Source organism: Lagopus muta, chromosome 7, assembly GCF_023343835.1.
Source record: "Lagopus muta isolate bLagMut1 chromosome 7, bLagMut1 primary, whole genome shotgun sequence".
Taxonomy (NCBI): Eukaryota; Metazoa; Chordata; class Aves; order Galliformes; family Phasianidae; genus Lagopus; species Lagopus muta.
The window spans coordinates 10,212,075-10,237,203 of record NC_064439.1 but is presented as its reverse complement, the minus strand read 5'-3'; the positions used below and the strand labels follow the sequence as shown (position 1 = coordinate 10,237,203).

Genomic DNA, 25,129 nt, shown 5'->3' with positions numbered 1-25,129 from the left:
TGTACCAGATGTGCTGCCAGGCGTGCACACAGAAACTGATGCCAAAACTGACTGAAAAATAGGAAAGCATTAATTGAATATGGAACACCTAAACAGGATAGAACTGCCAGAAAGGCCAAGAAAAATTCTGTTATTGATCATGTGATGGCTATAATAGAGAGTGCTATCATTAGAAAAATGCATGATGGAAAGAGATTGTTTTAAAAAAGATAAACACAAATCACAAAGTAAACAATATTAGCTTCTTAGGGAAAAAAATAGTGAACTGTCCCAGCAGATAACACTGCTGCTTGGGAAACAGCAATGGAAAGAACAAGAGGAATGGGTGTTGACATTTCAGAGTCCTCTACCTAAGGGGTACGGTGTGAGAGGGAGACCCGTCTGATGGTTGCTGGGTTTATTACACTGGAAGGGTGTTCTGGGAGTCAGACGTGCATTTAAGCTTTCTGTCTCCTGCTAAAAATAGAGGGTGTGGGTTTTGTTCTTCCCAGCTGGTAGAGCACAGTCTGACCAGCTGTAACTTTATACTACAGTGAGTAACATCAGAGTTCTATCAAAGTGAACTGAAACTGAGCTGGGTGGGTCTGGAGCGCTGGTCTGTGTGACTTTGAAGCACTGCTAAGTGTAAAGATTTCTTCTGTGACACCTTTGCTCTTCTTGGAGAGTTCCTGGAAGTGATTTACTGCTCTTAAAGCTGCTTGCAAGCGTGAGGGGTGAGACACACATAGCACTACAATTGTAAATACTGGTGCATCAATGTTGAGCTACCTGAAAATTCAGTTTTATTTGGATCAAAATTGGATGGTGGAGGAAACCTTTGGTGTATAACAAGCTGTTTTTTTGTTTTGTTTTGTTTTTTACCAAACCAGAACAGTTTGAAGATGAGATTTGTAAGCATTTTGAAGTGGGGATGACTAGGGAACATTCATCAGACAAATCTGTATATGCAGATTTTTATGTCATATCAGAAATCCTCACATTAGAGTTGTTTGGTTTGGCTGCAGAGAGTTGTGAGAGTGGTTAGATCTACGTGTAGTTATCACATGCAGCTTTTCACAAGGAGCACATATTGTTCCTCTGTGCAATTAATGCATCTTTACCACAAAAACAATTGGCTAACCTTTAGCAAGGTGCTTTTTCTTTGTTTCAGGCCTCATGAACAAGGGCAGCCCTTTAATTCAACCGTTTTTATATTCACCCAAGTGTCTTAAACATCTAATTTTTAGTAGCAGTGCATTTGCATGGATTTTCTCCACTGTTGAGTAAGCCCAGTCTTTGCTGTGATGGGAAATAGCTATTATTGTTTGCCAGTTGTGTTGCAGAAGGAAAAGGGAAAAGATGGAAGACGTGCTGAGGTAGCATTGGGAAGTGGATTTGGAGAGTCCATGCACCCAGGTTCACGGCTTCCTTCCTAGGAGATTTCCTCTTCTTATGCATTATATACGCATATATATACACGGAGGTTTCTTTTTATTTGAAAAATGTGAGGTGTAGGAAAACAAATGGTAGTGTTACAGGTGACAAGGGAAAGGTGTGCATTGACTCCGTGTTTCTCCTGCCATAGCTCCTGTAGCACTGCTTGGCAGATGTGATTGAAGTGGGAGCTTCCAAATAGGCCAAGAAGGTTGAAAGCGTGTGGGAGAGTGATGCAGGAGTGGACTAAGTGTTCTGTAGATTCATCTGATTAAAGTCTGTTTTAAAGATACTTCAGGCTGTGGGGCACTGTACAAGATTTGCCATTTTCTTCTTTCAACTCTGGTACATCTATGTGATGTTCTTTCTAACAAAACAGAAGACTTCATATGATACCTAAATTCTAATTCCTTATCATTCCTTTGTCTCTAAGTGACCAGAAGATTTGGAGCACAAATATCTTAGTGGTCAGTAGGAAGATGTATATTAAATTTTACAAGCTGCACTTGGTAGTAGGAAGAATAAGTTAATGTTACTGTAAACATAACTATTAGTAATGCACTTGCTCACCATATGTATACACCTAGGCAGACAATAAATGGAGCGCTGTTGTGCAAAACCCAGTATAAATCTTAGACATACATAAAGAAAAGAGGTATGAGAAGAGGGCTAGAAACTTGAGAGGAGTGGTGTATGTGCCAATACCTCACTGTCACCCTTCTGTAATGAGGTATTGTTATGTAGGGTGAAGTAGCATCTTGCTTTCTTTTCCCCAAGAATTTTGCTTCTTAACCAGTCTGAAGACGTGTGTGCAGCTGCCAGCATGATAAAATAAAGATGTGTTACTTTTATATTGTTACTCTAAAGAAAAGCTTTTTATGGTAGTGTGCGGAAGAGAGGGTGATAAGTTCTGAGCCACCATTTTCATCGTTTGATTTTTCAGTCCAGAAAGCTGTGGAAAATTTTGAGTGCTGCTACCTAAAAAAAATGCAGACTGGTGCCTTTCAGTGTCATCCATAAAGCAGTTGGGTGAAGAGAACAAAGAAGATCAAAGGGAATTGGGAGAGTTTATTTCAGTCTTCCATAAAAATAGGGGCTTTAAAATTTTATTTAACAGTGACCTGAATCAAGCTTAACTAATTTGGGTCCTGATCTTGAAAATAATTTCATGCTTGCTTAAGCTCAATCGTGTTTGTTATCAACTAATTGCCTTTGTTTACAAACTATTTACTTAGCTTAGTATGTTTGCAAAATGAGCACAATAGAAAAATTGATAAAAGCCACAGATATGCTAATGTAAAAAATCAGACATACACAAAGTATGCGCATTTGTTTGCCTTTTAGTGCTTGGAGAGATGTTAATTCCGTGTCTTTTCAGCCGCTGTTGAATTTGATCAACTCTCCTCCAAAACTGAAGGTGTGAATTAAGAGAAAAACCTCCGCAAGTATAAATTGGTGGAAGAATATTGAACCTAACTGAAGGTTGCAGTGCATTTTGGAGACCAAGTGGAGTTTGGCTCAAGGCCAAAGTTGCTTGGTTTGGCACCTGTGTTACAGGTGCTGTGCTTATCGCTGCCTGTTTGCATATAGATTACGTGGAGGTCATTACAATGGTTAAAGCACCATGCACAGAATGAATAAGGAGCAGCTAGACAATTATAAAGAATTATAAATACAGTTATAAAGAATTCGTTAAAATGCTCGGTGAAGAAATCAAAACACTGGGATTTAAAATCAGTGCCAAAATGGAATCTGCAGCTGTGACTTCAAAAATGTTTTGTTCAATCAGTCTTACATAAATAAAGTTTTAAAATCACAAAGCTGAAGAAAACCAGGTTGAAAAGAGGACTAAAGACAGCAGGTCTCTGTCATGCACTTTCTCTTGCTAATGGAGAACAGATTCTTTGAGAATGGGTGGCACAGACATGCAGCGCACTATATTTAAATACTGTAAAACAAAACAATAACTGAAGAATGGAGGCACTGTACATTTTGCCTTTGACAATTGACCTATGTGGAAGTCTTGCGTGCTCAGCTGCAGATGCAGTGCGTAATGGATGTCAAGGTCACCATTCCAATGGCACTGCTGGCACTGAGACACGACTTTGACAAACGCCTTTATTTGTATGCTCGCTAAATTCTTTTACTGCAAGTTGTTTCCTCTTCGTTTGCAGCATGGACAAGAGCTGTGCTGAAAAGAGCTTTCATCTGTGTGTTGGTTGGAAGCTCAGCTGCAGGTCCCTGTGTCAGGGTTGCAGAGCAGCACGTGCTGGCATGTCATGGTAGCTCCTGAGCAGCCAGGCAGGGGATGGTGGGAAGTGAATTGTCTCCTTTGCTCTGTGTTCTCATGCAGTGTTTTACTTTAGAATGGAGCGAACACAAATTTAAACCCTCCCAAATTTGCAGCTCTTGAAGGACTTAAATGCCCACTTCATTCTCTTTCATCTCATCTTCCATTACACGTTTCTGACAGTTCGGGATTTTTCCTGAGGAGGTTTCAAAGGTGAGGATGTTCACATTTTTTCCTCTCCTTGCCAGGGCTCTGAGCTGTAATGCAGAGCATTACAGTTGTTCTCTGTTGTTCCCCTCTTGCCAGCATGTGCCTCCCCCACACTGCTACGTGTGCTTTGATTTCAATGCGCAGCATCCTCATGCTGCAGCAGAGAGACGGGTACTGGACAAGTCCCACGAGTGTCACCAGATGCTTGCTGTGGGGTTGTGGTGATCCTTTGGGTCTTCCCAAGGCCCCCAGCAAAGGCACTGAGCCAGAGACTGGACAGGCTGACTGGGCTTCTCTTTGGGAAAGGCTGTGCTAACAACAGGCACGCTGCAGCTCTGCCTCATGATGGAAGGAAAAATCCACACTTGGTGGGGAGCGGTCAGTTTGCAGTGATGGAAGCAGCCTTGTTTCGAAACGGAAGCTCCATTTTTCTGGCCTGTGTTTTGAGGTGGCCCACATGCTTTGGCATCCCTGATCCCCAGGTTACCTGCGCTCTGCCAAATGTCAGGCCTGTGGAAAAGGCCATCCTTCCTCCTCATGGAGGGCAGCAAACCGCACCTCGCCTCTGCAAAAAGGATCCATTGTGCCGTGAGCTGGCACGGCACCCAGTTAAAATAAGCTTTCATTTCTCATAGGTCTCTATTGTTACCCGTGGTGAAAGCTGCTGTGGGAAATTTCCATGACACGGCCGTGAATTCCCAGCCCAGATTTTCTGGCACAGCCTGTGCTGCAGAGGGGCTGCTGGCCTGCAGGCACCAGCCTGCTTTGCAGAGTGCTTGAAGGGGGCACGGCAGGCTTGGAACATTCGTTTAAGCAATTTTAGTGCTCGAGATGTTTGTGGAAATGTAGGATACAAAGGACTTTGATACACTGTGCAAATCACAGAATCACAGCATGGCTCAGGCTGCAAGGAACCTCTGGAGATCCCCAGGCCCAACCCCCTTCTCAAGCAGGTTCCCCTAGAGCATAAAAATATGCTTTCTGCTCTCGCTGTGTAGAGGTTTATTTCCCACAAAAATTCCTGGCTTCAATTTTGTTCCGTGTTCATCTCTGTCTGCAGGAGGTGCTGACAGGTGTGTGGGTTTTCATGGAGTAAAATTGCAGCATGTATTCCCATAGAGAAATTTTATTACTGTGAACCGTTTACAAGAAGGTTTAGTGACTATCTGAAATGCACTCTTTTTCTATATCATACAGGAGGATATTTTTATTGCCTGGCAATTAAAAGACAAAAATTGCATAGGCAAAATAACTTTTCTAACAGAACTCTGAAACTATCAACTAATATTGTCATATCTCGCACAGGATGGCCAAGCAAATTCCGTAACAACAGAATTTTTTTGATCCAGAGATGCACATAGGAAGAGCATTGCTGTGCACGGTTTCGCTTTTTCTTTCTGGGTAGATCTTCAACTTGGTACTTGCTTCAGCAGGGGGTGGGACTTACTGCTCTCTGGGGGTCCTTCCAACCCCTGCACTTCTGTCATTCTGTCATTTTCGGGAACGTGAACCATTTGGTTTCTTAAGTGCATTCTGTGGCTCATGCTTCAGTGACTGATAAATGCGTGCTCTCCATTTCAGACATGCTAGACAAATAGTTTGGTAATGGTTTATAGATTTCTTTTGCCTGCTCAAAACCTTCAGTGCTCCTGACTATAAAGTTCTTTGCTGTTGCTATCTGCCATATATATTTTTCTAAATCTTAAATCCAGTGCAGGTTGGAAAATCACTCCTTTTCTCAACAAGAGAACCCAGACATGTGCTTTTAGCTCCGTCTTTGTTTTTCAAGACCTCACTCTCTTGAACTTGGCAGAAGTTTTAGTTTTCATTTTATTTTGGATGGCCATTTTAGTTTAATTTTTAAGTAAACTGTGAAAGAGGACGGCAAACAGTATTAAACAAATCTAATGCTCTGCAAATATTCCAAATCCTACGGATTTTGTTAGATTCATAACTTGCAAGTTCTTCAGTGCAGACAGTTTTCATCTCGATCCAACCCACCTACTCTACATGCGGGAAGGGGACAAAGGTGTCTTAAGGTGCTGTAACACCAGTGAAAGCACCTTTGCTTCAAGTGCTACCTGCTTTAGTTCTGGCATTTCCAGTGCAAGGTGGCTTTAGAAGGCGCCTTTGTTTTCTCATTATTCAGTCCAGATTATACTTTACAACGCCATCAGATTGCGTTCAACTATTTCCTTTCCTTCAATAATTCTGCCCCAAAAAGTCATGTAATATCAATGCGGGCATTGATGCAGGCAGCCAGACACAAGGACTCTTGACTCATGCTTAATTTGCAGGAATAGCATTGGTTTGCATGTGGAAATGAACCCGTTTTTTACGCCAGCAAATTAAAAAGCCATGTCAGTGTGTTGTACAAAACAACAAGTGGAGGATCTCCTTTCCTTGACAGAGTCTTATACAGCACCATATGAACGTTCTCTTCTGTTCACATTGCAGGGATCCATACGCATACTCAAGGAAATTGCACCTTCCTCCATGCTGGCTGCTCCAAAACCAACACATGCTCAGCAGGTTGTTAGATGTTTTTAATTAAAGCAGAAAATGCACAGCAGAGAAAGACTTTCCCAGCTCTCTCTTGGTTTTGGAAACAGCCAGGAGTTGCTCTCGTGGCATGCTTTGTCTGATGGACACTACCTGAACCATATGGGAGAAACTCAGAAACAGCTTTCCCTTAGCAGAAATGGAAAGGTGGAATCCCAGACCAGACACCCACTGCATTTAACCACTTCTTTTTTCCCCTTTCCCTCCCAGTCTTCTGCCCAATCCTTGCAGTGTTTCTCCTCCCTGGGAGCCCCCCCGTCCCGCAGGCAGGCTGTGAGAGGTGCAGAACTGGAGGCTCTGCAGACTTCCTCCACAGACTTCAAAGGGCCTTTGAGAAGCCTGTTGAGATTTAAGCACTTTGACGGTTTTCCAGCAGTGTGTTTTAGGAAAGCCTTGAAATGCTTTATAACTGACGCAGCTATCTTTTCCCTTCTTTTTTTTCTTTCTAAATGGGATGGAAGAAATGCCTCTCGAGTTGTAGAATTTTGCTAGCCCTGTAATAGGTAGCAGAATGAAAAACTGAAGATGATGAAGCTTTCATTATTGTCCTGTCTGTGCACTCTGCACACCTTGTAGAAGAGTTCAAATCACTCATGACACGAAACTGTGACTGTCCCCACACATTGGCCATGCATGAAGATCACAGCTGTCTCAGTTCTATGCTGAGAAAGTTTTCACCTCAAAATGTGTTTTATAGGTATGCAAATACCTGCAATCAATCCAATTATATATGAGCTGCGCGTTCTGCATCCTTTGTGGGTTTACCTGTCACAGCCACTGCACTGATTTGGCTCAAGCCATCATTTCCTTTAGCAACTGATAGAGTCAGATGGGAAATGTTTCTTAATTGAAATCTAATTTCTCAGCATTAATAGTACAGTTCAAAAGATCTCATGATTACCGTTGTGTGTGTCTCACCTTCAAAAGTCTTTGTTTCATGAATTAAATAAACTTCCTTCTGTTGACAATTGAATAGGAAATATTTTTGTCTGGAATATCTATTTTTAAATTGGAAACTCAAAATATGTAGGGCATACGCAGCTTACTGTTCAGAATTCTTATATATGTTTTTAAAAAATGCACTAAATTATTTAGATACAAGCGAGATGAAACACAGGATGTCAGGGAAAAAAAATCTCATTACCTGCAGTGTCAACCTGGGAAGCTTTGAATTGCTTGTCTTTTAGGCTGCTATCCTGCGGCTTCAGGAATATGTTCATATTGAATGAGCATACCTGCTAGTTTGGATTGCAAGTACAAAAGATGATTAATATGTACTTTCTATTCTCCTGCATTTGCCAAAATGTCCACGATAGGGCTTCACATGTGCGCACACAGGTCATAAATGCAGCAGGAATTCCTGTGCCCAGTATATGATTTGTCTTGTCACCCAATGAAACAGTTCTGCCCACAGTGGCAGAAATAGCTGTGCTTCATTGATAATTCCTGTCCCTCAAACAATCCACTTGGAGGGCGAAAAGTTTGAATTACATTATGTCCTTGGGAAGGGAAGAAATGATTCCCTGATGGTGAAGCCCTCGAGAATACAGGCTGTTGTTTGTTCCTGCTTCATCCTAACCTGCATGCTGGCTGCTTGGCATTGGTGTTTATGCAGCCACAAGGCTCCTTTCTTTTCACTGTTGACCCACCAGACCCAGATCAGGAGAGGTGACAGCCTCTCATGCACCCATATAGTACCAGGGGTCCACAGAGCAGAGTTTTTCAGCTGGTGCTTGCTGGGGGCTGCAGGCTTCTTGGTGAGGCTCCCTGGGTCAATGGCTGCTGATCTTTATCCATGTTAAGTAGAGGATTAGCTGGTGCAAACAGCACTAGCAGAAGAGAGATTTACAGCAGAAGAGGAGCCAGGAAATGGGAGAACTGCACAACAACAGCTATCTTGTATCACTCAAACCATTCAGCTAAACAGTAGCCTGCCTCAGATCCATCATCTATCAGTTATAGATGATAAGGGAAAAAATATGGCACAAGACAGGTATAATGAGAATCTTCCCCTCAGATAGCCTGCTAGTTTCTCACAACAGGAAACGTAAGTAATTTTCTGGTCCAACATATGTCTGGACCTCCTTCTTCTATAAATACGGCTATCCCTTTTTGTAATTCATCTTACTTCTGTCCTTTACAGCATGCTGGAGCAAGCAGTTCCACGCAGGATTTATGTGCTATGTAGGAAAGCACTTGATTTTATAATTATTTCCTGTAAATCTGCTGCTCGATAGTTTCCTTGGGGTATGCATTTTTCCTCTTTTGTTAGATGGAAAACCATTGTATTACCATCTATTTGCTATTCATTTTATAGAAATCTGTCTCATCTCTTGGAGCCTTCCGTTTATCAAGTTTTATGGAACTTGTCATCTTAGACCTTCAGTTTACAGAAAGGTTTCGGCAGGTCTGCTCTCCCTCACTGCTGTCACGGTTAGTGGGCATGGTGGTGATGGGTTGGTGGCTGGAATCTTAGTGGTTTCTTCCAACCGTAATGATTCTATGATTCTATTTCCTGAGGCAAGGTGACTAAGTACACTGATGGATGGAGCATACCTCTGATTTGTGATGTTGGATGTGTGAAGTTCCCTATTTCCTTCTAGTGATTCCTAAGATCTTTTTACTTTATGTTTCTGGTTATTTTTAATTACATTTCACAGGCTTAATACCAACAGTCCATGCAATTTTCTCTTCCCAAATGACAGTAGGTTGTGGCATAAAAGGAGTGAGTACTGATAATTTTTCATGTTGTTCTAATGCTCTTTCTCCAGATTGTGATGTTTATACAGCAAGCTCAGTATTTAATGCTGTTCTCTGTGGATGAGAGGTTTGAATGCAGCCTCTTGGGACAAGTGCGTCCTTTCTTCAGAGGAGACGTGAATCTCTGCTGTTCATGGTGTCACTACTCAGCCTGTAGCTTTTCCCCAGGAAGGGGATGGGTGAGCTAATAATGACCTGCAGCCAACTTTGCCGGGACCATGGAAGGTGTTGGGCACTGATAAGAGATACATGTAGGTCAGAAAGAAAGCTCAGTGAGGCCCAAGCAGTTGTCAGCTTCTGCGCTGCAAAAAGATAGAAATTTTAAATCCAGTCAAATTTTCTAGACTTTCTTTTTTGCTAATATGGAGCAAGCCTGGTGACTGGTGAAGGCAAGTAAGATGCAATATAGGATCCATTTAATCATCAGAAAAGAAAAAAAGGATTCTTTTCCTGGGGATCTTCTACTTTTTCCTTTTAAGTTAGTTTAGTAGGACTGAGTAACAGCTGGAGGTCTGCATTCAATTCTCATCTTCTGTAGGATTGCCCATACAGTTTTTGGCAAGTTACGCTTTATTTTCTCATATACTAAAAGAAGTGTAAAAAGAGCATGTGATGCTCTGATGCTGTTGATAATTATTTACCATTTGAAATTGAAATATTTAAATGGGATATTGCTGCAGTCTTTTATAGAAAAGAGCAATGACAGTGGTCCTGCACTTCAGGCTCAGGCTGAAGGAGGCACGAGCTACTGGTTGTCAAGCAAATCCTCTAAGAGGTAGATGGATGTGTTGAGTCTGTACTTTCCATGGCTTTTGCAACATCTGCTTTGTGAAAGAATTTCAGCCAGATTCATCCCTATGCTGCTTAGCAGGACCTGTGCATTGAAAATGCATGCAAATAGAAAAAGGTGAAATACTTTCTGTATTAGTTGTATTAAGAAGGCAAGATCTCTAACACCATTTCTTCTGAAAAGTTGTCCTTCTGTAAAATTTTCTGAAATGAGTGTAGTATAGTTCTCCTAGGTTTAAAGAATGATTTTAATACGTTTTTAGTTCATGTTTTTTTGGAATTGCCCTGTTTTTCTCTGGAGGAGCTGAAGGAACATTTATATAAAGCAGTGATTTGCCATCAGCTTGCCTATGCTTGGGTGCCAAAGAGGTAGGAGTTCAGGGATAAATCATCTTCCATGTTTTTCTTCCTGTGAGATAAAATCACGATGAGTAACATGGCAGAGCCATCTGCACCTGTGACCAAGTATTTTTTATGTGGTTTCTGAAGTGTGCGGAAATGTCCTTCCACTACCTGGAGGTCCCTTCAGTTATTTCAGTATGTCTCTTTTGCATTCATCTTGAGGGCTGAGCGTGGCCCGGATAGAAGATTTCTGGTGTCTGTGAAGTCAGGAGCATGAACCAGAGAAGTTTCCTTATGTTGTGTTATAAAATCTGAGCGTAAATCTCAGTATTTGTTGTGGAACTGCACCTACAATGAAGAGAGAGTTCAGAGTTTCTAGGAAGAGTAGCACATAAATTGTACAGAGATTTACATAGGAGAACTCATTAACATCAGAAAATGTCACATTTTTCAAGCACATCAGCATTTACTTTTGTGGGAGCAAATAATGGATGCAAGTAACTGCAAAGCAGTACACAGGAGACTGGGCTTCCTGAGGCTTTTTTGGGTCAGTATTGGGACTGTTGCTTCTGCAGCACTGCAGTCTGTGCTCTGGGTTGTGCCCCCCACTGTGAGAAAGACACTGAGGCCCTGGAGCGGGTTCAAAGAAGGACAACGCTGGCAAGGGCTGGAGCACAGGGCTTATGAGGAGCTGCTAAAGGAGCTGGGATTGTTCAGTCTGGAGAAGAGGAGGCTCCAGGGAGACCTCATTGCTCTCTATAACTACCTGAAGAGAGTTGTAGTGAGCTGGGGGTCGGCCTCTTCTCTTGAGTAACTGATGATAGGACTAGAGGGAAGGGCTTCAAACTGCACCAGGGGAGATTTAGGCTGGATGTTAGGAGATACTGCGTGTCTGAAAGAGTGGTCAGGTACTGGAATGGGCTGCGCAGGGAGGTGGTGGAGTCACCGACCCTGGAGGTGTTCAACAATCAATTGGATTTTGTGTTGAGGAATATGGTTTAGTGAGAACTATTGGTGATAGGTGGATAGTTGAACTGGATGATCTTGTAGGTCTTTTCCAACGTTGGTGTTTCTGTGATTCTGTGTTTCAGTGCCATTTGGACTGCAGGGTTACAGCTATGGATGCCTTTCCACTTTGCCGTAGAACATAGAGCCCTTTCAGTCTGTTTTTAAGCTTACTATAGTTCCGTATATCAGCCCTGTTTGATGCTTGATAGCTATGACAGGGACTTTCCAATATTATTTTCTTAATTTCCAATTATTATTATTTATTATTTATACACAATAATACATGCATTGATTATTTCCCTTATTATATTCCTTTCCCCTATTATCCAGCTCCCACATGCAGTCCCCAGCTTTGCTGGAGGCTGCAGCACAGGTTTTACCATGTTCTCTGAGAACTCTGTGAGGTAGTCCTGGAAGTGATCAGCCTGCTTGCCTGAAGACCCCTCTGTGATTTACAACAGTTAGCAGATTGGCTGAACATTCCATCTCACATTCCCTCCATGCACAAGCAGAGCCAAACCGTGGCCTTGGCGTACCTGGGAGGACATGGGCACGGTGTGCATCTAGCCTAGAGTGCCCAGCAAAGGTCATTATTTCGTCATGGGGGGGAAAGAAAAAGGGGATTTCTCCTCTGTGACTTCATAGATACTTTAAAAACGAATCCTGGATGCTGTAGGTCCTTGGTTGGAGTCTCAGTGTTGTGAATTAGAATAATTCAACGAAAAGACATTCCAGTGTTTGCCCTTAGAAGCTGTTAGCTTTATAGAGGTTGTTCTAGCAGGTGGGAGCCTAATAAAACATTGTAGTTGATATGTATTGTTTTTCACATTTAGACTTGTATCCTTGCTGTTCATGCTCCTTCTCTTTGTACATTATCACCAGCAGTGGCCCACTGGTGGTAAAGGTACGTGCAGTTGTGCCATTGTGATTGGAAGAACCATCACAGACTTGGATCGACAGTAAAATAGCACTTTGTCCTGTTGCACTACTGACAATAAAATGTGCTGTTGTTGAGAGCAGTGTTGTTGGTAGTGATGGCAGTTACAGCAGGGAAAATATACCCCTGAATTTGGCTGAATTTTTCACTACATCAGCCAGACTCACTTGGACATGCCTTGAGTATACAAACAATCTGGACACTGGCTACAGCATTCTTGTATAGGAGTAACCATGTCTAAATAAAACAGCAAATATTTTGCCTGTGGGTGCTTGGCCATGTTGCTTTTTGCTTTTAAATGATTTTTTTTTTCTGAGATTGTATCATCCAGCTTCTTAAATAAGCAGTAAAGTGGTGGCCACTGGGGGATAAGACATGCTGTTGGTCTGTGTTGCTCCTGCATGGCTCTCCAAGTTTGGTTCTGTATTATATGCAGGGGCTCAGGTATTGCATTTCAGAGCAAGATGAAAAAAATAAAACCAGATTTTAAATCACAGAATACTGAAATGTTTAGAAATCCTCACACATTCAGCACAGCATGAATATTTTTTGGAGAGAAATTGGAGGGAAAGGGTTAATTGGCGCATGGTGCAGTGCTGTCACTGCTAGTGATAGATTTGGAACAGAACCCTAACATGAAACAAGGGAAAAACATTCTTTATTTTATTAGCTAAAGTCATCTTTCTAACCTTGAGGAAGGCAAACTATGCCTTTGTCTTCACAAACTCTTCAGTCTTGTTATTTCTTCTGCTTTTACTTTTCAGAAAAGATAGCTTAGATTGAGAAGGGTGTGCAAGCCTCTCTGCTTCAGTACAGAGAGAATGAAAAGATCCAAAGTGGTGCCATCCTAAAGAAATAATGGCTTTACATCAGAGCTCTTCAAAGTCAGAAATAGGCAGGCGAGGAAAACAGAAGATAGTATAAAGAAGAGAAAACCAAGCAACCAACCAAAAATTGATCCTGAGGATGACATGGTGGATGCTATTAAAATCACAAGCTGATAATAATGATAGAGAATTAAGTAATACAGATACTGCAAATTTGTGAAGGAGAAACTTTATTCTTTTTTCTGGTGTATGAAGGCCTCAAAAACATGAAAAACATGTTCTATATGGAACCTATGGATCAGAATGAATAGTTTAATTTATTTTTTTCTTTTAAAGTTCTGGCTTCAGTCACTGGAGTCTTACCCTTACAATAAAATTAGATGTATCAGCTTTTCTCAGTTAGATGTTACTAATTTTTGCTTTTTGGAGCTTTTAAAATGTTGAGAAAATGCACTCACTGATAATGGACTGATAATATCAGTCCACTGATTAATGGACTGATAATTTGTTGGTAGGGTTTCTTGGATGGAACCAGGTGGGTGAAAACAGAGCTGATGTGTGTCGGCACCTGGGTGCAGTGAGAGGCACGGTGCAGGTCTGGGGCCATTGCTCTGGGTATGGACATAATAATGCCTTCACCTCTGGAGAATGACCCGAGAATGGCAAATGGCATGGAAAGAATCTTGAGCTTGTTGAAAGTCTGGCATTAATTACCTTGTGAAAAGCCAAAATGACAAAAGTGCATCAAATAATGAATGCTGTAGAGAAGGCATGTCATGAATTCTTCGTGGCAGAGGGTAGGGGAGTATTTAATTAACTTATAAGTTGGCAAATCCATGCAGAGCGTAATTACATTGTGGCATTGATTCTTCGTGGCAAGTTGTTGAGGCCAAGACTTTCAGTGAGGATTTCGGTGAGATTCAAAAGGGGATTCCAGTTTAATTTAGGCAGTAAAAGGTAGTCTGAGATGTAGCAGCTACTGCTGAAACGTTTTTGTAGTGGCTCTGGGCTTGAGGTGAGGCTGCAGCAACTTTTGATCAAATGACACTATGAGGAGAAGGAGGGCATATTATTTACATTTCCCACTTGAAACTCTTTACCTTATTCTCCCCTCTAAGTAACAGCCACTCTGAGTGCTGAAAGAAGTGAAAGTGTTGGACAGGATCCACTGTGACAGTTCCTGTGCTTCTTACATTCTTTTCCAGCTCTGCAAACAGTCATAAAAATTAATGACTGCCTCTTCAGCTGTCCAAAGCACAGCATCATTGCAGAGGGGTAAAAGCCATCATTTCTGTTCTGGGATACACAAAGATGCTGCATCTTTCAATCTGACGTGTCAAGGTGCTCCACTGCCTCTTACTATTTGAATTATGTAAATAGAATGGGAATCACCTTTTAGCTATTGAATAAAAGCATCTGATGGTTTTTGTGCTATCCATGTTTGAATTATAAAAATGAAGATTTTAGTGAAAGCTGAGTTCAGACAGAGAGACAAGCTCTGTGGTACTGTCATGATAAGAAACCATAAATTCACTGTCTTGCAAGTAAAATATCCAGTAGTGCTGACATCAGATGAAAACTGTGAGGCATTCCTAAGAGGGCCAGACAGTGAAATGCTCCAGCCTGTGTGCTGTATGGGAACAGCTATGGCCTCAGCCATGGAAGACTTTAGATGGACAGCAGCTGATCAGTGATGATGCTAGAATGAGCAGTACCTGAGATAGCAGATGATTAATGAGGGTAAATTAAAATATATGATCAGCCTTTTGAGCACTGAGAAGCAGTGGATGATGAAAGACCTTTGCAGTGCAGTTGTAGAATCATCAGTCCTGAGTGCAGCTGCCCAGAGCTCACGCAGCACATGGCCCCCATTGCAGGGCTGTCCTTGGCCTGCAGCTGAGCTATGCCAAAAGGTTGGAGTCTTGGGCATATTTACAAGAGGCTGTAATTCCTACCTCAATTCCGGCATTTTTGGTTTTGTAAGAATGACTGCCCTCCCATGCTCTGCTAATGCACTCCTCAGCTGGGATTTAACAACAGTGTGGAATGATGGCTCTTGTTGCTCGTCTACAGGATAAGTGATCTTTGTTGGCACTTCTAAAGCACTGCACCTATAAAAATAAATGGGCTGATTGCTTCTGTGAAGGACGTTATTGGTGCTCCTTTGATCAGCAGGCTGGCATGTTTGCTGATCAGCCTGCTGATTCATACAGTTCGGTAGGCTGCAATGGTAATACATGCAGACCAGTGAATTAAGAAACATTTGTGATAATAATTAGCAAGCTGCCAGCTCATGTACATGTTTTGATGTGTTGATCTAAACATCTATTCACATTCCTAATTTCTGTATCTTGATCAAGAGTGATAACAAGTTGGAAATAGGTGAAACATCATAAATCTCTAAAAAGACAAATGAGAGAGAGTATGGTGATCTGATTTCTATACTGTACAGAAGTGTGTGCATCAAACCTAGCAGAAACTTGCAGATTTCCAAGTGCCATATTTCACAGTCACTAGAGGGTAATGCCTCCTATGAGAACAGCTGCTGTGTGCTAACATCAGTATAAGCTGTCACATCATGTCTGTAATAGTGCTGCAGACCTTTAGGAGCCTTTGGAGGTGCTACAGCAGGCAAAAATGGAATTGTCAAATATTGTGAAAGCTGCAGAGGACGGGCGCGTTGATTGTGCCTTGAGGTAATTGAAGGTGTGCGACTGTTTTTCCTTGTGAGTTGTTTCTCAGCTTGAGAGATTAGAATCTGAGTCAGCTTCTTGGTAAGAAAGTCTGTGGTCAAAGGATGCATATTTTCAGTACTACATGAACACTACATACCCACACAACAGGAGAGCTTTGAGCTGCTTTAGTGCTCTTCTGTTTGTTAAGTAACACACTTGGAATAGAGGTGAGTGTGCAAATGACGTGTGCTTAATTCATTTTGCTGTTTGCGATCCTTCTGGAGCAAAGTGGGATAATGACAGGAATATAAGTTATGTTATTTGGAAGTGAAAAAATTCATTATGTGTATTCAGTTCAGGAAGAAATTATATAAGCAGCAGTTTTCAAATGTTATTTTTCACAAAGAACATTTGAAGTGATCTACGTACCCTATTAACTTGTATTGCAGGTGCCTCTGAATAGCTCTCTATTTTATCATATCTAGCTGCTGTATCAAATAAACTGTCAACAAAATGTGTGCTAAAGTAGTGGCCTAAATTGCATTTGCAAGTTGTGAAATAAGGATTCATTTTTTTTATTTCTTTAGATCAGAGGAAAATATTTAATTTACATTATAGGAACAGGTATTTTCTAATACTTATTGATGGAGATTAAATCCATTCTACTGAATTTATTCTATGTATATCACCCTCAGTTTTGAGGCCAGAATGTGGGTAAAAATCTGAACTCTTATATCTTTGAATTGCAAATTAATTGTAGTGAATATTTATTTCTCTGAGAGTAGTAAGAAAAGAAGTAGTTCCAGGAGGTGTATGTTTATGGATGCCTGTAACTGTTCAGAAATGGTTTGCAAAATAATGGTTATTAACATCATATAAAGCTATTTTGAAGCTTTTGGCAAGTCATGAAGAACTCATGATTACAAAAATATATATGTATATTCTTCTGCTACCTGATTACCTCAGTGTAGTAGTTGAACAAATTCACCGTAAATTCATAGTTGAGATTTGCAGTTTCAAATGATCATTGGCTGATGTGTAGATGTGCCTTGGTGTTCCTATAAACTAGAGGAGCAAAAGCTGTTTTCTTTCAGATCAGTGGTAATTAACAGTCAGTTAATTCTTGCAGACCTGTCTGATTTACAAAACCATGAGTGCATTCTAATTAATATATGAAAAAGGTTAGACTCAGCTTAATAGAGTGAAGGATGCACTGGAACAAAATGAAGAATGTCTGAAAATGGTTGGGTACTTTAAAAGAACAAATAATGGGTTAGTTTTACATATCTAAAAGATCAAAGAAAAAAGGAAATAACCCTTATAATAGGGATTGGAATAAAGTTTAAAGATAGCCTAAGTAAGCTGGAAACCAGTTGAACAGTGTAGAAGGTGCTAAGCACAGTGCAGAAGTGAGGGTTTGCATTGTTGAGATAGCCAGTATTTGGGGCAGATGGCGTTCGTGTCAAAAACACTGCTGGACAAAATGCCTTCACTGGACACTCTAGATTTTGGAGGATGTAAAAGTCAACTTCCTTTCTCCTCCAGAGACTATTTGAACCAACATCTCACCCTTTCAGTAAATCCAGAGATAACCATGTCTCAGAGGGCATTCTGAGAAGGGAACTCTGACATCTCTAAGGCAGTTTTGTTTTGCCCTGAACAGTTAAAAATCTGCTCAGACCAAAAGAAGGGATGTGAGCAAGTGCTCAATGTTGTTCTCAGAGTGTTCTCTTTGCTTTGATTGCTGCTGTTCTTGCATAGCATGCTGCTGGGTGGTGTGTCTGAGGAGGTCTTTCCCTTCTGTATGCTTTTAAAATTAGTATATTTCTGTACTTCAGGATTGGGTTTTGTTTGATTTTTTTTTCTTCTTTTTTTTTTTTGAAAGAAATCCAAGTTATTCCACTGTTACTTGAAAAAAACCTTGGGTTACTGCTGACTGGCAATGCAACAAGGCTTGTGGTTGGAATTGAGGTGAAATGGGAGTGGATCAGGTGGTCAGGAGAGTTGCTCATTGGAACTTGTATATTTATGTAGGTTTTCTAGGACATCATATAGCGTAGTTCGCATTATTAAACTTGAGCATTTGGAGCATTTCAACAGAAAAATATGAATATTGCCGTGGAAAACAGTTGTTATGCTTCATAAATGCTAACTTCTTTTAACTCTTCAAAATCTCATAGTGCTATTTAACAAAACAAGGTCTGCAAAAATGGTATACCAGATACTGAGTTAGGTGATCTCCCTGGTGATGTGTTTTTAGAGAGGTAAGGGTCACTCAGCACAGTCGTGGTAATTCAAGTTCCTGATCACAACTACTTACAGCTCCTCAGTGTTCTTCCACAATCGCCATGGTCTTCTGATGGTGTGAAAGGCAGTATTCCTATTCCAGTTTCACAGTGGCCATTAAGAAATTTGCATTCCTGCCTTTGCATCCAGCTGTCAAAGTGCGTGGAAATGTGTATTTGCATGAAAGGTTTATTTTGCCCAGAAGTGGTTCTATGTTTACAGAAACTGTGGGAAGAGATTTTGGCATTCTAATACGATATTACAACTACTGTAAATACCTATTTTTGTTTATTTATTTTTTTTACGTCCGCATAATGTCTTTAACCTGCAGCGGACAAAATAAAATTATTTTGATCACTGCTGAAACACTTGTATTATTGACTAGCATAACTAATCTCAAATACAAGTTATATGATGAACCCAAATGAACAAGGAGGAAGTTGCAATATCCCAGATAAAAAATGTTCGTATTTCTTTTATCTAACGTATGAAAACAGGAGTTCCAAGCTTCTATTATGAACTGAAATTTGTGAAGAGCTCTGCAGCCATTAGAAATCTGTTGCTTTTTAGAAGAGCTGCATTCTCTTCCAAAGTTAAACCCATTTGGAATTTTGCTTGAGATCAGTATTGATCAAATGAAAAATAACAGTTAAAAATACAAGATCAGGAGCATGGGCTGCTTCCTATGGATTTAGCAAGATAAATGTACATAGCTATTGCAAGTTTTCCCTTTTGGAAAGCGTGACTGCATTATTCTGAACAGAGGAGGAGCTATGCTTGCAGTCTGGTTCAGATCATGTATTTTTTGCTTTGTTTCATATACCTATTATATGTTCCTCCTCAAGGATTCTATTTTTTCCAAGACATTTGCAGGGCTGAGAAAACATCAGGGCAGAAGCTGGTGCAGTACCCAGCACTGTGGAACTGACTGCTTCCCTCTGAACTCTACATTCTAAATAATGATAAGTGGAATTATAGCAGTAATTGTCCTTCTTTAGGGAGCATTTCTTACTTGAAATATGAAGCCTGTCTATTAAATAACATTTGTCAGAAGTGTTTCCTTAGGCATATTTTTCAGAATTGTATTTTATTTTTATCTTCAGCAAGATCTGACTCTGCAAGGTTTGTGTTAGAGACGGGGAGAATAACTAGAACAAGCAAATGCCTCATAGGCAACAGGAAAGCGAGTGGGGAGATGAAAGATGAGCTTCCAGCAGCTGCAAAAAGGATATACACTTCAAGGGTGCCCTATAAGCCTTATAAAGCAATAAAGGAAGGAAAACAACATTATGAAGGGTCCCAACAGCCATAAAATTCCAAAAATGGCAAGGATTGCTGTCATTATGTAAAGTGTTCGTTAAAGCTTTAAATAATGAAATAAACTCTGACACTGAGAATGGAAACCTTCCCCGTGAAACCGGCCTCTGTTTACGTTACAATCATGCAGGCCATAAAAGTCGTGCGGCACAACGCCGCGCTTCCCGGGCAGCTCAGCAGGCTGGGCGCACAGCTCTGGGCCCTGCCAGGCCTGGGGCACTGCTGTGCTGGAGGCTTTGGGACCAGAACGTAAGTGGGAAGGTGGGGAGGGATGCTTGGGATTCGGGGTGGAGATACTAGAATGCTGTGTAAAACGAGGTGCTGCTGGCTTGCTTCGTCACTAACGCAGAATTCAAATTCCAACTCCGACATGAGTAGATTCCATGGCAGATACTTCATTTGTGTACGCAGAGAATGAGAAGAAAGTATTTATTTTGAACAGGAATGCCTTTAAAATTGAAAAGGCCTTGTATCTGTGTTGTTTTAGTGGTGCTAAAGTGGTTTATTTTATCTGTTAGTAGTGTTGTATATTTAAATATCCATTTCTGAACTGGAAGCTGCTTTAGAAACTATTATAAGCTATGAAGTACACAGGAGAAGCTTCCTTTTCTGTCACTGAAATTCAGCCATTTTCTGCTGTGCTTGCAACGTGCAGGGACAAAATGTATCCTCGAGGGAAAAGAGAATGCGGTTCAGTGTGGGCGAACCTTTAAGTTGCAACGCATTTCCCTTGGAGGCGTTGGAGCAGTAGTGTAATTTATGTTACTGCTTGCAGTGAAAGTGTTCAAAGGCCATTAGTTTTTCTGACCAGTGCCATGGTCCGCCATTTGTTTCCTCACCATTTTTCTAATTAGATTTTTAAGTCAAGAATGAGGTTGAGCATCTTTTTAAAAAGACGTTGGAAAAGCAAACAGCTTCTGACGTGGATGTTTCTGTGTTCCTGTACATGTTGCATGAAATAGAGTCGTGCAGTTTTATATCTCTGTATTTGCACCATCCAAAATGAAGTCCTTTGTCTCTTGGCGTATTTTTGGAAGAGCAGACAGGGAGACTGTCTGCATCATGAGTGGGAGAAGAAAATGAGTCACAGTTCTCTTTATGAGGAGCTTTGTTTCATTCAAATCCCTCTTGCCAAGATGCTGACACTGAACTTGAGTCATCAGCAATAAACGAGTCTTACAGAAAATTGAATCTTTAGAGGGCAGAAAATCATGGGCAAAGGGAAGGCACTCACCGACAACCTGTTTCAGTCTGTGGATTTGAGAGCAATTATTGATTGCATTATTTCCTGTGACAGATTTTTCACAAGTGCCCAAAAGTAATTTAAAGTCCCGGCCTGAAATTTCATTTCAAAACATGCGTGTGTAGTGAGAACCTGCAGCATCCATCAGGCTTTGAGATCACCGAGCATTAAATTGAGCGCTCACTGCACTGAACAACATAGCTGTGGTTCCTGCTTTTATCGTTTGCTTTTCACCTGTGCTGTTTCCGTAAAGACTGAGAACACTGATAGGCACTGGCACTTTCCTGGAAAAAAGCAAGATTTGGAGAAATTTGTTATTATTATTTTATTTAAGGAAATTATCTTTCTCTTGAAAAAATTTACACGTATGTTATGGTAACAATCCATCAAGATTGGATATGTTTGTGTTCAGGAAGTGACAATAGATCAACTAATAAACATTTCAGTTGAAAAGGAAACTTTCATAATGTATTCTATATCATTTCAGACAGTCCTCTTTCTTGGATGTATTATAGTATCTTATTTGTCCATGGTGTCTGTGTTCCTAACCACTGTCTGCTTTTAAAGCGTGACAACTTCAAAGAAGGGTGGTAATACAGAGATACTTTTATTGTGGAAGTACTTCCACGTCTAAAAACATGAAATCTGACACTATGGAATGAAAGAGAATATGCAATTTTAAAGCTGGACTAGAAATCAGACAGGAGGGAATGGCTTTAAGTTGTTCTGGGGGAGGGTCAGGTTGGGTATTAGAAGTTTCTTCTTCAAGTGGTCACTGTCCCTGGAGGTGTTGAAGGAAAGTGTGGATGTGGCACTGAGGAACATGGTGAAAGGTATGGTGGGGATGGGTTGATGGTTGAACTGGATGATCTTATTGGTCTTTCTGACCTTAATGATTCTGTGATTCTCTGGTATCGTCGATCAGTGATCACTGTGGGGAGCGCAACTGAATGAACACAGCATGTAGCTGTGGCTGAAAGTCACAGAAGCTGCGGCACAAATCAAAAATAAGGAGGTAGATATAAGATTATGGAGTTTCCAAGCCTTGGTCCTGTGTTCAGTTTGACCAGGCAATCTTCATCCTCGGAGGGCTGGATCCTCTTCCATTTGTACTGTCCCTCTCATTTCAGAACTGGCATTCTTCCCATTGTGCCTGAAGGGAGTCTGAAAGACGTGAAATAACAAATGAACTTGTTCAGTGAAGGGAGGATTGGTTGGTGCATGCTTGATGTTCGCTAGTCCTCAACAGTCAATTGTAAATATGGATTGGAAAAAAAATCAGGGTGAAAACGCACTGCCCAGTCAGCAGTGGGGAGTTGGACCTTGTCAGGAGGATGAGGAGGAGAGCAGCCTGGAGAGTGCTGGTGCAGGCAGGAGGCTGAGGGTCTTGGGAGTGCTGAAGTGAAGGATGGGAGAGAGGCAGAGCAGAGCAGGCAGGAGACAGGTTGTGGGATGGAGCTGAGGAGAGCCGGGACGGGAACCTGAGAGCAGAGCCAAGGCCAACAGGGAGGTGAGATCCAAGGATTCCAGCAGGAGAGCAGAGGGCTGTGGGCAACTGCTCTGCTTCCAGCTTCCAGGCACAGGGACTTGTCTCACAAATACAATTCTGACCCTACTGTGAAAATTTTGGTGGTTTTGTATTTTACTAATCTGTTTTTTTAAATTTGGTTGCCAGGGCAATGATGCACGTGACTATAGCACAGTATTGATTTGTGTGTACATGTACTACCATGGGTACCTGAGCACCTGTAGCTTATAGTTTCATGTTTAAAATGGCATTGCCACTCTATACATCCAAACTGGAGTGATGGTTATCCATAGGGTATCACTGTGCTGCAATCATGAAACAATAATACCATGTTTTTATTCAAATTAAGGCATGTCTGGAATGCATAAGAATTCAGTCTTAATGAGCAAGGAGAATGAATGGCAATTTGTTTAACAGAGCTTAAATGAAAAAGTTGCTCATATTTTATATTTTTCAGATGGAAATAAATACATTTAATAGAAACATTTTAATGAAGTGGTATCTATAGTTACTGTCTGGTTTGTGAGAAGCTGACTGGTAAGAACACATGACAGAAGTGTTCAAAAGGGGAATAAACGTGCTTAAAGAGTCAGTGTTTGAACTTTAAAAACATAGGTCCTCTTGCCAAGTCTACCACTTCCTTGGGTAAATATGGGACAGTTATCATTTCAAGTGCTTCCTTCTCACTTTCCTCATTTAAAAATACAGATATTTTAGCTGACTTCTTTTGTAGAGCAGTTTGAGATACAGTAGCACAGGGTAGGTGTTATTTTAAGCACTGTTTTGTTTTTATCGAGGGTCGAAAGGTTGGCTTAGGACACTGGCAATGAGGCCTGGAGAATCTTACCTCCTTATTGCTTATTGCAGCCGTCCCCCAGAAGGGAGCTTCCCTTGAGGAAAAGCTGTTACCGTTAGAAGGTGTCCTGATGTAATTATCAACTTCAGGCCCACCCTCAAAAGCTCTCCCTGTACATTTGTTACTAACTTAGCATCCATGTACCAGAGTGGCTGGGATTGCAATGGGCATGCAGTTCTCTTAGCAGATGGTCTCCTCAGCTGAAGGTTGAACACTAGGACGGAAGAGCCAGAGCAGATACACACCACTGTGTTTGGCTGGATGTTACTGCCGAAGTTCTGCTTCTTTTTGTGCTTTGTCCCCTCCTAAGCATTCATGCTTTTTCAAATGTAGAAGTCCAGCGTTGGTCTTCAACTGTATGACAAGTTTCACAAAAACGGACACACTTGCTGAACGGGCAGAGAATATGTTGTTATTTTAATAATCTTGTGATTTTAAAGCCCGTCTCATTTTAGCATTCAGGATAGCTTGTACTGCATTTAATATTTATGTATATGTGTGTGCATGTGCACTCACACATTTGGAAAGAAGAACCTGGATGTTTTAGTTACTCTTGAGCACCAAAGCCAGGACTGTATTCCAGTGATGTGGCCTTCCTGAACTCTAATAAGACTAAAAGCATCTGTTTCATCCTGCTTATCTAATTATCCATTACTTTCTTTTAGAACGTGTGTAGAAAAGCATTTTTTAAACTTAATGTTATAAGTTACCTAAAGAAACTGTAAACATAATGAAGGGTCACAGTAATAGTAAGAAACTCGGTTGTCTCCAAGATCAATTAGAGATTCTATTGGAAAGTCAGACGAAGAATCTTGAAACTACTATTTTCTAGTATATCTGTGGTAGATTTGTTTTGTTTCTGTTGATTTCATTGCTGCTTAGAAATCAGCTAAAACATTTATATTGCAGAAATAATACAGCAGCAGTTTCAAATCTTTTTTGCTTTATATGCTTGATTAGGAAAATCCCATTAATGATAGAAAATGCTAATCAGCAATGTGTTTCGCCAGCCACCATGGGCCCACACACTCCAAATAATCCGTTGTTTGTTAACCTAATGAAGGTCATTGTAGCTTTTTCAAAGCTTGTGTGACAGCATATCAAAATGCTTTCAAAACTCTGCTGCTGGACTCCAGTGCTGAAACAAATCAAGGCTGAGTATTTACTTGTCAGAAGGGTTCTGGCGTAAATGAGTTTTATTTTTCTGGGTAGAATGATCATACTGTGCTTTCATTTGTTCATTATAATTGTCAAGACAGACAAACAGTGCAGTGGTGGCTAAGCTCATGGCGCTGCCATTAAGCAGCTAGACTTTGTCTTTATCCACATCTTATTGATTTTCCTTTCCTTTTCTTGGCAGGTGACATCACACAGAAAGGATATGAAAAGAAGAGATCAAAATTAATTGGGGCCTACCTGCCACAACCTCCCGGTACGTGTATCTGTGCTTGCAATATATGAAGATGTCAAGCATACTGATAGTTGCCACAGTAAAAATCTACATCCTTGAAAAAAATAATGTGGTTTAAACAAAGCTACTGTTATTCAGAAAAAGCTTATTTCATCCATTTCATATATTTTTTTACATATATGTATGTGTCTACTTTGGTACGTGTGCACTTTTTTGCATACATTGGCGTGAGTTTGGCAGTCACATCTGGAAAATAAAATCAGCCTAGGTTTGTTAGAGACATTGTTTATTGTTAAGTAATGCAAAAATACAGAAGAAAATACGATGTCCTAACTCACTAAGACTTCTGCTAAGTAAAGCTTTCTAAATAGAGGTATACTTGAGTGGAAGAAAACTTTATAGCTTTGTTCCTTTCTCCACTTCTGGGTTTCCTGCTGTGATCTTACTTTTGAAGTCAACATAGAGACCAGCAACATCCCTTAGACTTCAGCTTGTCCTTCAGTGCATGATCAAGTGATCCTTTATAAACAGTCGGTCTCTATATTTAGGAGTTGCATGTACCTGCCCTAAAAGTGTACAAAAAATTTCAAATGAAATCAAATGTCAAATTACATATTGCTTCATTTAACTTATTCCCTATATGTGTTTACCAGAAACAAGAAAAAACTCTTAAGA

The 25,129-nt window shown here is 40.7% G+C and overlaps 1 protein-coding gene across 6 annotated transcripts in view; it reads left to right on the top strand.

Moving 5' to 3' along the window:
• Positions 1-25,129, top strand: part of DIP2C (disco interacting protein 2 homolog C) — a 288,797-nt gene that overhangs the window by 127,659 nt on the left and 136,009 nt on the right. For all 6 annotated transcript variants that reach the window (XM_048952277.1, XM_048952275.1, XM_048952276.1 and 3 more), the window contains exon 2: positions 24,404-24,475. In XM_048952277.1, the coding sequence (XP_048808234.1) occupies positions 24,404-24,475 (72 nt within the window). The remainder of the gene's footprint in view (positions 1-24,403; positions 24,476-25,129) is intronic.